At 40.3% G+C, this 15,980-nt stretch overlaps 1 protein-coding gene across 2 annotated transcripts in view; it reads left to right on the top strand.

The window, feature by feature from the left end:
* Window positions 1-14,267, top strand: part of MYB (v-myb avian myeloblastosis viral oncogene homolog) — a 31,893-nt gene extending 17,626 nt beyond the window's left edge. For both annotated transcript variants that reach the window (XM_015572098.1, XM_015572099.1), the window contains 2 exons: window positions 1-108; window positions 12,990-14,267. In XM_015572098.1, coding sequence (XP_015427584.1) covers window positions 1-108; window positions 12,990-13,106 — 225 coding nt within the window. In that variant the 3' untranslated portion in view covers window positions 13,107-14,267. The remainder of the gene's footprint in view (window positions 109-12,989) is intronic.
* Window positions 14,268-15,980: the final 1,713 nt, after the last annotated feature.

The following is a 15,980-nucleotide window of genomic DNA, read 5'->3' as shown; positions in this document are numbered from 1 at the left end:
AATATTCTTACAAGTTCCGTTTTAATGACGCCAGTATCAGAAGATGAAGACAACGTTCTCAAAGCTTTTACAGTACCTAAAAACAGGTCCCTGGCAAGTCCCTTGCAGGTAATTACCATTCCAACATTGGTATCTTAAAAGTCATTCCCTAGGGGTGAGGGCTGGGCAAAGCCTGTCCTTCCCCCGGCCCAGGGCTGGGTGCAACTGGCAACAATTGAGGTGGACCATTCAACCCCAATCAGGACTCCTCTCTCATGTGGGGTGAGCAGGACCACTGTGAGCTACTGAAGTAAAGTCCACTTTGACAATCAATCAATCAGTCCATCGACCGATAATCCTTTGATAAGAGTTTTTAGACATAGAGGAGTGGTACTTTTAAACAACTCTTGATATAAAAACTCAGTTGTGGCTTAGTGGTTGAGCATCAAGCTTTGAACCAAGAGGCCAGGGTTCAATTCCCAGTCAGGGCACATGCCTGGGTTGTGGGCTTGATCCCCAGTGCGGGGCATGCAGGAGACAGCTGGTCAATGATTCTTTCTCATCACTGATGTTTCTATCTCTCTCTCCTTCTCCCTTCCTCTCTGAAATCAATAAAAATATTTTTTCAAGAAATTAAAAATTCCTTGCTGCCACTCATGAGACATGCTGGAAATTTTTATTAGAGCAGGTTCCCAATGCATGATGAGATGAAACATTTCTTACTGTGTCTGAGACTAAGTTCATATATTACACATGTGTCAATATCTCCTTCTGCTTTTAAAAATTCTATAAAGTTCATTGCTATAATTTACTTTTTGTTCCAAAAATTTTTTATGCTTCATCACTAAGCCATCAACTCAAGCCGCTATTTAGAGTTTAAATGAAGTTTGAAATGAGCTAGCTAAAAAAAAATAATTATGACATATTTAACTATGAGAATAAGAAAGTCAAGTGTCAATATCATAGGGCTAACCTGTTGTTGACCATCTGCTGCTGGGTTTTCATATCAAAAGAATTTCTCTTGTAACTCTGAAGTCAGTATGTGTTAATGAAATACAACAAATTCCAAATTAATCCTGCCCCAGATGTAAATAAGAATGCAAATTTACTCCCCGAAATTATTTAAAGCATTTCCCAACATTCAATAGCCCCTTGCCCAGCCACCTGCAGAGCGCCCCCTCCATTTCCCTGAGCTACGCGAAGTGGGACTTAATAAGCCTTGGAGCATACAAATAAATGGGGTTTAGAAGTGGACAGTCAAGGGTATCCTGTGAGTTAAGTGCACTGGAATAGGATGTGTGCTGTGGGAGCTTGCCCTTTCTGTAAGGGGCTTTCCCATCTTTGGGGAGGCCTTCTCTCTCCAGATTGTGAGTATCTTAAAATTTCCCCCTTTTAATGATTTGTGATATTTAGCATTATTTTTCAAGTGGTACAAATAATATAATGCAAGCAATAAAGCTGGAAGGGCTCTAGGCACATTTTGATGCTTAATTCGATCAGATTGCTTTCCTGTGGCCTCTATCTGACCCAACAGGCATTGGTGAAAGGTGACTGTTAACCGAAGTGTGGATAGGCAGAGTCGGTGCTTGTGGGGCACCTGGAGTGGTTCCTGGGTAGGCCCCATGTGCAGAAGGTTCAGAATATCACAAAGAATTGGGAGATGACAAAGGGAATGAACTCCACCAAAGCACAAGAGGGACCCTGAAGGCGGTTTAGAAGGGTGCCAAGGCAAAGGTAGCTACAGTGGGGCCTTGACTTACAAGTGTCCCGACTACCGAGTTTTTTGAGATACCAGCTGTCTCTCGGCCGATTTTTTGCATTGAGTTGATAGAGTAATTTGAGTTAACTAACGAGCTCCTTAACGAGCTCTGTCTCAGAACGAATTAAACTCGTAAGTCAAGACCCCACTGTACTTCTTAGTTTCACCTGGCGCTGATCCTGGCTCCAGAAGGAAGATGCCTTCCTTGTTTTTCTTTCCCTTTCCCTTCCTAAATTACTTGGCCCTTGGTTTCCACAGCATAGAGTTTGACTAAGTGCTATTCGTACATTAAGGTAGATTAAGTTTTGCATATATTTTGTAACTTAGCTTGTGGGACTCAACCCACATTTTTAGTAGTATATAAAAGGCATTCTAAATTTCAAAGAGCAACTATGTAAAGTACACTTAAGTAGTTATGATTAAGGTGAAAACCCTTGGTTATTTTTCTAAAATCGAATTCTAAAAGTGTTTGGCATAACCAATTAGTATTTAGCCAAAACCATTGGGTTGAACATGGTATTGATATAAAATATATGTTATCTAAAATTTGCAAGTTATCAGTACAGTTGACCCTTGAACAACATGGGTTTGAACTGCTCTGGTCCATTTATATGCGGATTTTTTTCAATAAATATATAATAGTAGGCCCTATGTATCCTTAGGTTTCACACCCACAGATTCAACCAACCTTGGATCAAAAACAGTATTTTCAATCAGTGATTGGTTGAATTTATGATTGCAAAGGGCTGATCTACACTATCCTATATAATAAAAGCCTAATATGCAAATTGTCCCCTTGACTGGGAATTCTACTGTGAGTTCGACCGCTTGCTATGACGTGTGCTGACCACCAGGGGATAGCATGGAGCATGATGGGTGTTGGCAACACAGTGCTGGCCCCGATGGGCCCCCGAAGAGAGTAGAACCACAGTGGGATGGTGGAGCAGGTGAGCGGGTGGTGCCAGGCCAAGTCGGGTGTGAGTGGGGCCCAAATGCCCTGCCAATCTCCTGTAGATGGCGACCAGCTGGGGGCAGGGGTGCTGCCTGGCTCCCAGGTGCTGGGGGAGCTGGGTGGGGGCCCGATAATTCAGGTGGAGGGGAGCGCACAAGGGCTTGGGGGCCCAGGTGCTGCCCAGGGCCCAGAGGTCAGCTGGGACCTGCCCTTCCACACCAGACGCTCACGCTTCGATCGCAGGCCAGGCCTAAGGACTGTACTCATGCACGAACTTCATGCACCAGGCCTCTAGTTTTATATAAAGGACTTGAGCATCTGTGAATTTTGGTACCTGAGGGGGTCCTGGAACCAATTCCCCACGGGTACCAAAGGACAACTGAGTTTTAGAGAAGTCAAAAGTTATACACTGATTTTCTACTGTGCAGGGGTCAGTGTTGCTAACCCTCACATTGTTAAAGGTCAACTGTATTTAAGTTTTTAACACTATTGCATTTTTAAAAAATCAGTATGGAACTTTATTATCAACATATTTATATTTTATTTCAAGAAGACATTACTTATCTTTGAAATTCAAAATTAAGTAATAGCTCTGTTTTATTAAACTGTATTTCCAGCATGTTAACAAGTCCTATCTGGAACTCTAGCGATTCTGACATCTATATACTAAGTTTAAGCCAGCTATGTTCATCCAACAGTGAAAGTGGTATTTGTCAATTCTACTAAACTGAATAACTGAGACCTGAAAGTTATTTTTAGAGTCAGTCCTCTGTCTGCACTATATGGTTTACTGATGTACACTGCTCAAATTTACTTTAAGAACCTGTTATAATGGGTAACCAATTCATTTTAAGAAATATTTATTAAATGAATGAATGGTACACACCAAGTATCTCCTTTGTTTTGTGACATGAAGATCTAGCTTCTGATACCATAGAAATATATGATTTCTTTCTTTTCTTTTTTTTAAAATATATATTTTATTGATTTTTTACAGAGAGGAAGGGAGAGAGATAGAGAGTTAGAAACATCGATGAGAGAGAAACATCGATCAGCTGTCTCCTGCACACCTCCTACTGGAGGTGTGCCCGCAATCAATGTACATGCCCTTGACCGGAATCGAACCTGGGACCTTTCAGTCCACAGGCCGACGCTCTATCCACTGAGCCAAACCGGTTATGGCGAAATATGTGATTTCTAAAATGCTTCAAACTTTTATGATGAACATTAAGAATGCATCAAATAATTCTAAATATTTAAGCATATGTTGCTTATACTTCATATAATCCTAGCTCAACAATATATAGGTTTTTATGCAATTTGGTAATTTTGTTTGTTTAAAACAGTGCTTTATCATATGTATCCATTGATAATTTGACCTAATTAGGCAGATCTCTCATGCATGGTATTATTGAACCTATTGTGCCTTTGTTAAATGATGTGCCTATTTGATTTAAAGTACTTTATATACATTTAACTTCTATAAACTTTATTTATACTTACAATAAATCATATATTAAGTGAGATTTTAGCCAAACTACATATTTTATCATAGTGCTTTTTAATTAAAACAACTAAATATGACTCCTTCAGTATTTTAAAATTCTGAGACTTCTACAATATTTGCCACTTGTAATAGTGCAGTATTACATAACTATTATCTATCCATCTGGTTGTCTAAATAACTTTCCTTAGGTATAAGAACAGTTTATTGAAGACTACATAATTGTGCAACTCTGGGTTCTGTCATTTTGGTTTTAATCATCGCTGGCTTTATTATGGCAGTAACACTTCACACAGACCAATTACTCTTATTGAGGCCCGGATCCTGGGCCTCACGGTTCAGCTTTTCATGTACATATAAATGCACATGCTTATACAGAAATATGTGTAAATACATGTGATATATTAAACTAGAACTGCAAGAAGCTATGAGTTTAACATTTCATTATGATATATCTCAAACATACATAAAAGTTTAGAAAATATTCTATGAATTAGATTTAGCAATTATTAACACTTTGCCATCCATTTTTTATATCTCATCCATTTTTTATGAAGCATTCTAAAATTCCAAACAATGTAACATTTTATTTTCATGTATCTGTAAAAGTAAGAACATTTTCATATATAACTTAATACTGTGGATGACATTATTAATGATACTTCCTTGATATTCTAATTCCTGGGCTTTATTTAAATTTCCCCATTAATCCAGAAAAGAATCTTTTTATTGTTTGTTTGATCAAAATTGAAACAATTTCACACATTGCATTTGGTGTTTAAGCCTCTTAAATCTCTCTTAATCTTTAGACCAATGCTGTCCAATAGAACCTATGCCACGATGAAAATGTTCCATACTAGTATGCTGCTGTCATGTGGCTAGTGCTTTTGAGGAACAGAATTTTTAATTTTATTTAATTCAAATGGCTTTAATTTAATAGCCACATTTCCTTCCTCTCTTCCTAGAAACCAACCATTTCCCCAAGATTGGCCATTTTAGTGGGAAATATCTGTAGAGACCAAAGTCAGGGTACTAAATATGTCCATTCCTTATGTGCATTGAGAAGCAATAAATTTTATAAATCAGAACTCTCCATATATCTCCTAACACATAAGCTAGAATGCTTAGAGGCAATCATTAGCCATTATGCACAACTAATGCTATATTTGTTTTTAAAATTATTTATGTTGAATATCTGCCAAAAGTAGTTTGTGGCAGCTACATAATCTTATAATTGTTGGGTTTCTTGTTGGTTTCTAAGGTGCTTTAATTTTAAATTATAAAAGCAGGCAGGGAATCATAATATAAATGTTCTGAGACATGTTTGATATTTGTGTCTTTTGTGTAGCTTAAAATATGTGAGATTTTCACCTTGGACCATTTTCCTCATCTTGGACCATTTTTCCCCCATTTGTGTGGAGGGTAGAGAATGGAGTCTAAACGCTCAAAAATGATCACAGTGAGGAAATAAACATTCAGCCTAGAAAGCTTGAGCTGTTCAAAAGTTACCCTGAGAGAGCCTGCGGCGGGTGTACACACACACACACACACACACACACACACACACACTCCCTCCTCGGCAAGAAGAAAAGAGGTGCCTATTTTCCTCAATATGCTTTCAATTTGCTTTACATTTTAAATAAATACATTTTACCGCCAAGCATTTCTTAAGATCGACATTTTTATGAGTAGATCTGAAACTGTACTTAAGTTATAAGCCTTCTGAACTTCTGTATTTTTCTCTTAAATTATAATTTCCTTTTATTCCTATTTAAAACCCAAATGTAAAAGATGTGTTCATATGCTTTTTACTCACTCACTTTCCTCTTTTTGGTAACCACAGAATGACAGCCTTAAATTTTAATTTCCTGACTTGGCTTGTCATGGCCTTACTTTTCTAAAAAGTGAGTTTAAGTCAATTTCTCAAGCCATTATAATTTAAACACATTTGCACAACATCAAAAAAATCTTAAAATATTATTACAAATAATTAAAGCTCACTTTTTTCAGCTTTGTGTCTTTTGGGTTGCTCTTATTTTTATATAAATTACTTATGATATTTTAATAGGGTAAAACCATTTTTGCCTGATCGGTGTTGCTAAGGAGTGTAATAAATTACCACACAGATAGCAGGAACCTGGGTTCTAGTCTAGTCACCATCCTTTTCTAATTGCATGCGTGTCTTTAATTCATTAGCCTCTTCAGATCAAAATGCTCTTGTCTGAAAATTAGGATCATGGCACATCCCTCACTCATCCCAAAAGGTTGCTAGAAAGTTCAAGTGGATATTCTAATGCTTTCAAAATGGCAGCTCACTTGCCAGTGTACATTGGTGGTGTCTATTATTAGGCAAAGGCCGTGTGCAGCCCTGTCCTTAGAAACACAGGCAAGGAGGCCTCACCAACGACCAGTCTTCTTGCACTGTGGTGTATTATTTCCTCTAGCAAACTGTGTCTCATTCCCTGTTCCACTCATGCAGAACTGTGTCAGTGGGTCACCAAAAGAAAGGGCTGATTCAACTGATTCCTGAAATAAAGGTAGTCAGATCTCATTGGTGCTATGGAAATGAAACAACTGACTTACTGGTTTTCTCTCTTTTTTCTGTTACTTGTGTTGGCATGTCAACAGATATGGAAACAGTCTGTCTCCATGTGGCATCGAGCTTTCCGGGCATTCTTTAGTACAGTGTGTTGTCGTATACGTTCATATTCATTTGGTTTTCCCTTTGGGTCACTTTTTTCCACTTGTCCTGGCAAGAATTTTGCATAACTGTCAGTAATATTTCAGCAACCTGCTTTTAGGATATGTTATATAATAAGCAAGTTTGGTGGGTCGAGGGGAGATGGGGAGAAGGGGCAGATAAATGGTGATAGAAGGAGACTTGAGTTTGGTTGGTGAACCCACAATGCAATATACAGATAATGTATTATAGAGTTGTACACTTGAAACCTACTTAATTTTATTAACCAAAGTCACCCTAATGAATTCAATAAAAATTTTTAAAAATAAATAAATTAAGCAAGTTTGCTGGGTATAATTTTGGGGCTGACCTGAGAAAGGCTAAATGAGTAGGAAGGTATGTCAAGTTCTCCAATTCAGGGTGCCCTGCCCCAGATATTACAAGATGTGGTGATTTTGTTTGGGTTGGTTTGCTAACACTATGACATTGAATCTTCCTCGGGCCAGCAAAGATAGACTTACTTTAGAGCAATTTGGCACTTGGCTTAATCTTAATAGTCTGGAACTAATATGTGACTAAGGAAAGAGCTATTCTTCCAAAAATTTGTAACACCCTAGGCTATAAGATATAAACTATTGGAAAATCTATAAAGATGTAAAGTGAAGAGACCCCTAGAGATATCTGGGACAAACTCCAAATTTAGGCAAAGTCCCTGCGTATTAGCAATTGTTAATTTAGGCTTGGACGGGAAGTGGAGGCACTGGTGGATTAGGCAACTTCCTGTCACTGCCTGGGCTTTGTCTCTCCTAATTTTTAGGGCTCTTTACTATGAAAAGTTAACATCCTGAAGTTAGGGACAGTCATTGTTTTGTGCATTTATGCATAGGGTGGCATTTATGCCTGAGAAAAATCTGGAAACCTAAAATAACCTTATCTTAGTGACAGTTCACCCAGGTTCATCCTTGACTTTCAAGATACAACTAAATATTTCTTTGTTATCTATTATAACTGATACTTTTAAAAACATGCCCCTTCAAGAAAGAATTCTGACTTTTATAATTTTAGCCCAAACTATTTTCTTCAGATGGGCTAAATAGAAAAATCAGATCATTCTTATTCATACTCTTTTGGACAACTTTCATATCTGCTTATAATTTAAAAGAAAAACATAATATCATCTCACAAGTTGCATTGGTTTTTATGATTTATGCAAATTTCTTATTAGGCTTGCGGATTGCAGGGCACATACCTTGCCAAGGCCTTTGACATCAGCAGCTATTGTGTGAGGTTGCTATTTGAATGTAATGATAATAGTAGTTGTTGTTCAGCATGATGAAAAAACTATTCATATTCTAAGTGAAAAATGTGAAGATAATCTGACAGAAAACCACCTGCGGACATGGTCTTGTCTCCTTTTATTTCTTCTGTTTTCTACAAAGGATCCGAGTATTTATTTAAAGTGCTTTAGCAGGATATCTCAGTGAAAGCTCTGACAGTCTGTTTACAGTTCACTTCTGCCCAGGGGCAGTAAAGGTAGATTGCAGGATAAGCAAGGTGGCTTGCAGGCAAGAGGAGGAGGATGTGTGGTAGGATTATTAATGTTGAAATAAATCTGGGGAGAGTGACATGTCTGCAATAGTACCATGGGTTAGTAACTTAACAAGAATTTGTGTGCACAAATCTGTAATTCTTATCAATCCTTTATGGTAAATGAAACTAAAATTTAAAGAGAGGGAATGAGGAGGATGCACAAAGATCTACATGACAGTATTAAAAAATCTTCTTCCAGCCCAAAGACATTTAATCCTTGTTTGTCAAAACTATTCTGTCTGCATGAAAAGTTGGCCCAGGGCCCCAGAGCTTCAAGTTAAGGAGGGAGAAGGAAATAGCAGAAGAGGAGGCAGCTGCCATTTGGGCTGTTGGACCTGAGTGTTTCTTTTCTTACCCAAGTACTCGGCCTTCTGCTCTCCCTTTCATGCTGTAGGTGTGGGTATGTGCCCGCTCTGACCAGTTTTATTCATTCATTGCTGTAAGAAGTGTTTGCTTTGTGCTCTCACGGTGCAGAAAAGGAGGTGCCCGCACACTTACCTGTTGGCTTATTGTTCTGCACACAGTGGCTCTTGTACACAGTGGTACTCTGTCCTGGTGTTTGCACTGGGAGAGTCAGGTGTTCCAAGTCGTCTTGCCCTTCTTAGGCCCTGAGCTTCAGGGCTTATATGCCCCTGAAATGCTCTGCTTTCTGGAATTTGAATATTTCAGTCCATTTGATTTATTTCTTGGTAAATTCCACTTTGACTTAAGAAAAGTTGACTGAAAAGTTTATCTCAAAATCCCACTTGAAAATATATGGTACCTTCCTTATACTGATCATATTTTAAACATCTGGTCCTGGAGGAGAGCCAAATACGAATAAAGCAATAGCGTGCGGTAGATCCAGCAAGAACACAGCCACATTTCAAGTTGAAAATATATTGAACTGGTAATACTTGGAATTAGATTCTCCCAAACAGATTTTGGGAATTATGAATTAGCTTAAGTATCATATAGCCAAGGATCAGAGCTTGACTTTAACCAAGAGGTGTAGTAAAAGCAAGCATAAGACTGTTTCAACATAGTATTTTAGAAATTAATTCTATATTAATTGAAGCACAATTAAGTAGAAAAATTCTTAAGCAGGAAAAACGAACATTCTTCCCTGCTCCTCATTTTCATCTCCATTCTCACTTAGATTCCCCTTTCCCTCCATCTTTTGAATGCATTTTTTCAAAATTTGTATTTTTGGTTTTTGTGTGTATCTTCATGTAATTTCAGATTTACACATAGGATATTAGGATATTAAGATATTTCATTTTGTTACTTCTTTAGACACTAGCTTTGTAAGATCCAAGCACTTCAAGCACTGCTTAATACTTCATGGTAGACATCCACCATAGTAAAGCTGTTTGCTCTCAAATGGTAGTAATTATATGTCACACTGCTACAGTGACTACAAATGTGAGCTCAAGATTTCAAATGATAGCATTGCATTTTATTTTTTAATTGGGCTACCTGTGTCAATTTGGTGTTTCAATACTGCACTGAAAAATGTTAACAGTCAAGTAACTAAAACATGAAATTTGTATGAGAATTATCGACTTGTTTGAACCTAGCGAAACATCACTTATTCAGAACTATTTCATAGGAGGCTCTAAGTACCTGATGATTTTTGCTTGAGAAAACATTAAAGTGGCTCAGTGGCAGAAGTCAGCCCTGATGCCTGGCATCTTTGTCCTGCCATCTTTGTGATCCACTTCCGGGAAAATATTGCGATAATAATCCACCTTGCTATGTCATACAGTTCAGGTTACATGTGGAGCCTCCGAGCCTTTTGGGGTAAACATGCGTAAACCTGGCCGGTGCCTTTGATGTTGGCGGTGGAGATGGGTGGCAGACTGGGCAGAAGTGAGTGAACCCAGTTTGTGTCCTATGAAAGTTTGCAAGTTAGACACATGTGCTATACACCTTATGTCATTGAAACTTTGTCCCAGCCACGAGGTGAGGAAACCCCATCACCACGTTCATTCAGATTTATCATACTTCCTTGCTAAAGTCTGATAACTTCGACACCCCAACTAAGTGCTTCTTTCTGCATTCCAAGGCCTTCCTGGCCTGACCCCACAATTGTCCACTGATAAGAACTCTAGTGGATGCAGCTTCTTACACCCACTAGGACCTGGGTTCACATTCCTGATTCATCACTTCTTAGCTGGGTGACCTTGGGGATGTTCCCTAAATTCTCTCTTCTTTTAAATGGCTGGTCTGTAAAACAGGTACAGTGTTTCACGTGTGTTGTGTGAGAATTAAATGAGATGATCATGTAAAACACTAAGAAGCATGGGAGGTGTGTCGTAAGCACCTGTGAAGGGTCATTTAATGCACTGTATCTCTTCCTCTCTCCCAGGTCCTCCCACAAAGACTGTACAGATCTCAGCTCCCTGACTCCTTCATGTACTCGTCTCTGTCCAGTCTACCCAAATCCTGCCTATTGTTGCCCTTTCCCCATAGCAGTGATTTTCAACTGGTGTGCTGCAGGATGTTTAAAACATGCAATTCCTGACTATGTAGATACTGACCTCTTTTCCCTTAGATTTTCAAATTTTAAAAAAGTGACACAGCCCTAACCGGTTTGGCTAAGTGGGTAGAGCATTGGCCCCTGGACTGAAGGGTGTTGGGTTCAATTCCAGTCAAGGGCTCCATCCCTGGCCCTGGTCGGGGCATGTGCAAGAGGCAACCAATTGATGTGTCTCTTTCACATCGATGTTTCTCCATCTGTGTCTCGCCCCTTCCCTTCCACTCTCTCTAAAAATCAATGAGAAAATATTCTTGAGTGAGAATTAACAATAACAACAAATGACACAATAGCCATCCAATGTGAATGAATGAAAGTATACCTATTGTTTTGTCAAATCAGAGTTTTAGTAACTAGTTGAGATGTGCCATGAGATGCAAAGGGTTGGAAATCATTGCCCTAGTGTTGCCCTGGCAGTTCCTGGGTGTCCCATCACCTCCTCCCCTGGCCTGCCACCACACTCTGTTCACTGTTCCGGCTGTTTCTCATGTGTTCATTCTGCCTCCTGAAGGGAACTCGAGGCTCTAGAGAGCAGAGGCCTTTCTTTTCTTATTCTTCTTTTGTCCTGTGGAAAAGAAACATCTCTTTGATGTCCACACCAGGCATAGTTGTGCTTTTTTAAAACCATTGGTTTAGATTTGAGTCTGTGTTTCTATTTCCCTCTTTGCACTGACTGCTGGAGAGCTCAGGGCCAAAACTGAGGTTTACACTTAGCAGGTGCATTGTGCTTCATGGGAAGTACAATTATTATTAATTTTTATACATTTATTTGTGGCCCTTCCTTGTCCACTTTTTAAAACCTGTTATCTTGTCTTTATTTTGTGAGCATCTCAGATCCTTTTGAGAACCAAGTAGGGCACAGAGAGTACTTATTTTGGTTTGGAAGGCAGGAGCTGGGGCTCTGTGGAAGACAGACCTAGACTCAAAGCCACACCATCACTTACCCTGGCAGTGGCCTTGGGCAAGTTACTTCCACTCCTTGAGTGCCCGTTTTCTGCCCAACTCAGGAGAGAATGAAACCCCCTCATGGGGTAGCAGTGCTGTGCAAATAAGATCATGTGTGTGAGGTGCCAGGCACTGGACCTGGGTCTGGATGCTGCCCATTCCATCTTCCAGTGTGTCTTTGAGAAGTGAGCTATCCTGCGGCAGGATGGAGGGACATGGAGAGTATTGTGCTAAGTGAAATAAGCCAATCAGAGAAAGACAAGTATCACATGATCTCACTCATCTGTGGAATCTAATGAACAAAATAAACTGAGGAACAAAATAGATCCAAAGACATAGAAGCATGGAACAGATTGGATTCTCAGAGGGAAGGCGGGAGTGGGTGGCTGGGTGGGAAGAGATCAACCAAAGAATTTGTATGCATAATGCATAACCCATGTTCATAGACAATAGGGTGGGGAAGGCCTGGAGTGGGGGACGGGGGCTAGAAAGGGTCAATGGGGGGAGGGAACATATGTAGTACTTTCAACAATAAAGATTTAATTTAAAAAATAATAAATAAATAAAAGTAAGCCCTCCTGGTAAACAGATATTCTAAATTATTTATTTAATTGCTATTTTAAAAAAACCCATATGGCATGTTTAAGAATTGGTGATCAATTCTAGCACTTATGAGAGCTTCTTCATTTAGAGAACTCACGCACTCACGAGTTTGCTTAATGGGTAAATAGAGCTCACCTTTGGTGTCTGGGGAATTTTTATCCCCATCCTTGTCTTTGTAAAATTGCCTAATAGACAAAAGGCACTCAAGTATGAAAATGTGGCTATATTTTAAGATACTGATTGGAGTGGATTTTTTTCTCGTAGGTATAAACAATTTCTGCTGGACTCCTGGGTGTCAGAGAGTTAAAATTTTATCTGACCAAGGCTCCCTGGTGTCCACCACTTGCTATCTGGAGGTCAAAATTCCCTCTGCTGGCGGTGCTAGGATTGGGACTCCGTTTGGGTGCTAACATATGTGCTTCCTGTCTGACCTTGCTGTTGCCCTCTTTTCCCCACCAGCCTTGTAGCGGGGCCTGGGAAGCTGCATCCTGTGGGAAGATGGAAGATCAGGTCACAGCCTCCGGTCAGGCTCGGAAATATGGGAATGCCTTCTCAACCCGGACTCTGGTCATGTGAGACGTTCCCAGACAAGCATTATGGTTTTCAGAACACTTCACGTCGACTTAGGATATGTCGTTCCTCTACATGAAACTTTTCATGAAAGGGAGAAGAACGTATTTTTGTTGTGGTACAACAGTTGAGAGCGGCACCAAGTGCATTTTAGGTGGATGAAATCTTATCAGATTTCACCCAACTAAAAGGATTTTTTTAAAAAAAATAAATAACAGTCTTACCTAAATTATTAGGTAATGAATTGTATCCAGTTGTTAATATCTTAGTCCAGATGTTTTAAAACATAAAGCGATTTACCTGTATTTTAGAGGATCCAACAGACCAGTATTTTTTCATGATGAGGTTTTTGAAATTTTACCCAAAATATGATACTCCAATATTTCACTTTTCTCAACCACTAAACACAATGCATTACTATAAATGTTGGTTTAATACCATGGGATAATCGAGATTGTAAACGCTCATTTATGGTTACTAACATTGGAGGTACATTTATTGTACTAAACCATTTGGTGAGTTTTTTGTTGGCTTGCTTTAAAAATTATTACTGTATGAAATAGTTTTATAAAACAAATTATATTTTTATTCAGTAATTTAATTTTGTAAATGCCAAATGAAAAGATGTGTCTTGCTGCTATGGTCTTAGCCTGTAGACATGCTGCTAGTATGAGAGAAGCAGTAGAGCTTTGGACAGAGACTTGGTGTTAGGTAATTGACTATGCACTAGTATTTCAGACTTTTTTATTTTTTATATGTATACTTTTTTTTTCCTTTTGTAATACATTGGAAGACTTATTTGGGAGATTTTTGCATTTGTTTTTTGTTATTTTTTGTTGTTGTTAACTGTGGTTCATAAGAGCATGGATTGCACTTATTTTTTGGGAGATTTATGTTGTTGGTGTCCTATGTTTTGTTTTGAGTTCGGCCTGACTGTTCCTTAATTCAGATGTATGTGTTTGATCATTCCTCTTGGTTTTGAAGTGTTTGGTTTGAGAACTGCCGCACATGTGGAACCTGTGTTTGTGGCTAGGCTGGAGAGACTAGGGTCTGTGGCCAGTGGCTGCCTTAACAACGTTTGGTACAACATCACTAGCACTGAATTTTTGATACGACAATGTACTTACTGCCTTGTAGTGAAATAAAGCTGTGCCCTTATTTTACCTACTTTTGACTTCTGTCTTACTTGGGGTTAATGGATGTTCTTATCTATACTAATAAAAGGGTAATATGCTAATTAGACCAGGAGACCTTCTGGGAGATCTTCCAGATGTCCTTTCAGACAAAGCCATGGTGGCGGGGCTGAGGCAGAGGTGTTAGGGGCTATCAGGCCAGGAGAGGAGGGCAGTTGGAGGTGATCAGGCTGGCAGCGGAGGGCAGTTGGGGATGATCATGTTGGCAGGGGAGCAGTTACATGTCAATCAGGACAGCAGGGGAGCAATTAGGGGGCTATCAGGCTGGCAAGCAGAGTGGTTAGGGGCAATCAGGCAGGCAGGTAGGCCAGTGGTGAGGTGGTTAGGGGTGATCAGGCCAGCAGAGAAGGGCAGTTAGGGTGGTGGTGGGGCTGAGGCAGGGGCGGTTAGGGGTGATCAGGCTGGTGGGGGGGTAGTTGGGGGGGAGCAGACCAGCAGGCAGGGCAGTTGGGGGTGATTCGACTGGCAAAGGGGGGCAGTTGGGGGTGAGAAGGCTAGCAGGGGCAGGCAGTTTGGGCTGAGCAAGCCGGCAGGCAGAGTGGTTAGGGGCCATCAGGCACGCAGGCAGGTGAGCAGTTAGGAGCCAACGGTCCCGGGTTGCAAAAGGAGTCCCAGATTGGAGAGGGTACAGGCTGGGCTGAGGGACACCACCCCCCCCCCGCACAAATTTTGTGCACCAGGCCACTAGTACTTTTAAGAAAAGAGAATGAACTCAGAATTCTTTCTTCTGCTAATTTTCATATCATCTGAACTTCACTTGAAAAAAACAAGAGTCACTACTTTGGAAAAAAGACAAGAAAACCAAGTTCAGTAGTTCACAAATAAGCATGTGTGCAATGACAGCTGGGAGGACTCTTGCAGTATCAGCAGAGTTCCAGTGGCATTTGAATTGGGATAATCCGAGGGGAGTTCATTTGCAAGAGTACTGATACCACGGATGTGAGCAAGGCGTAAGAGGACTGCAGGAGTAGTGCGTGCCCATGGGTGCAGGCCTGGAGAACACCGCCCATGCAGGGGGAGAGTCATAGAAAGCAAGAGGCCTTCAGAGGATCCACAACCTTTGGGACCTGACAGGGAGATTCAAGAGGAATCCTTAACTTTCTTTCCCCCACCCCTCCTGTCTCTGCCATGGGTCCTCCTCGTTGACAGAACCAAGCAGAAGTTAGAGGGCAAGGGAGCACCTGGACATAGGGCAGCCAGCCAGCCTCCTAGGGCAGAGCCAGAGGACATTATCTGTCGGGGCAAGGACAGAGCGTCCCTGCCAGTCATCCAGTCCAACTCCCTGTTTTACAGATGAACTTCCACTGGCTGCCATCTCTCAGTTCGGTGTTCTTTTCACTGCTTTACAATATCCCTTGCACACGGGTTCCTTATAATTTCCTTTAGTCACCCTTTTCCAACTCAGACTTTGAATCCTCATATACATGATGCACTTGGTGCTCCTGGAGCCAAGGATTTGTTACTCGTCTTCAAGACTGTATAGTGTTCTTTGATCCTATTTCTAATCGTTGATAACACGCCATGCCAGTGTTAAAAAGCTTGTAATATTCATGCACTCTCAAAGTATTTTCCAGGTGCCACTTACTAGCATTTTGAACTTGGACAAGTCACTGACCTCTCTGTGCCTTGTTTCTTCATCTGTGAAGTGAGTTCATTCTTATAATGACTCTTGTTAAATAAAGCAACA

This window comes from Myotis davidii, unplaced genomic scaffold, assembly GCF_000327345.1.
Source record: "Myotis davidii unplaced genomic scaffold, ASM32734v1 scaffold266, whole genome shotgun sequence".
In the NCBI taxonomy this organism is placed as follows: domain Eukaryota; kingdom Metazoa; phylum Chordata; class Mammalia; order Chiroptera; family Vespertilionidae; genus Myotis; species Myotis davidii.
This window is presented reverse-complemented; position numbering and strand designations above follow the sequence as displayed.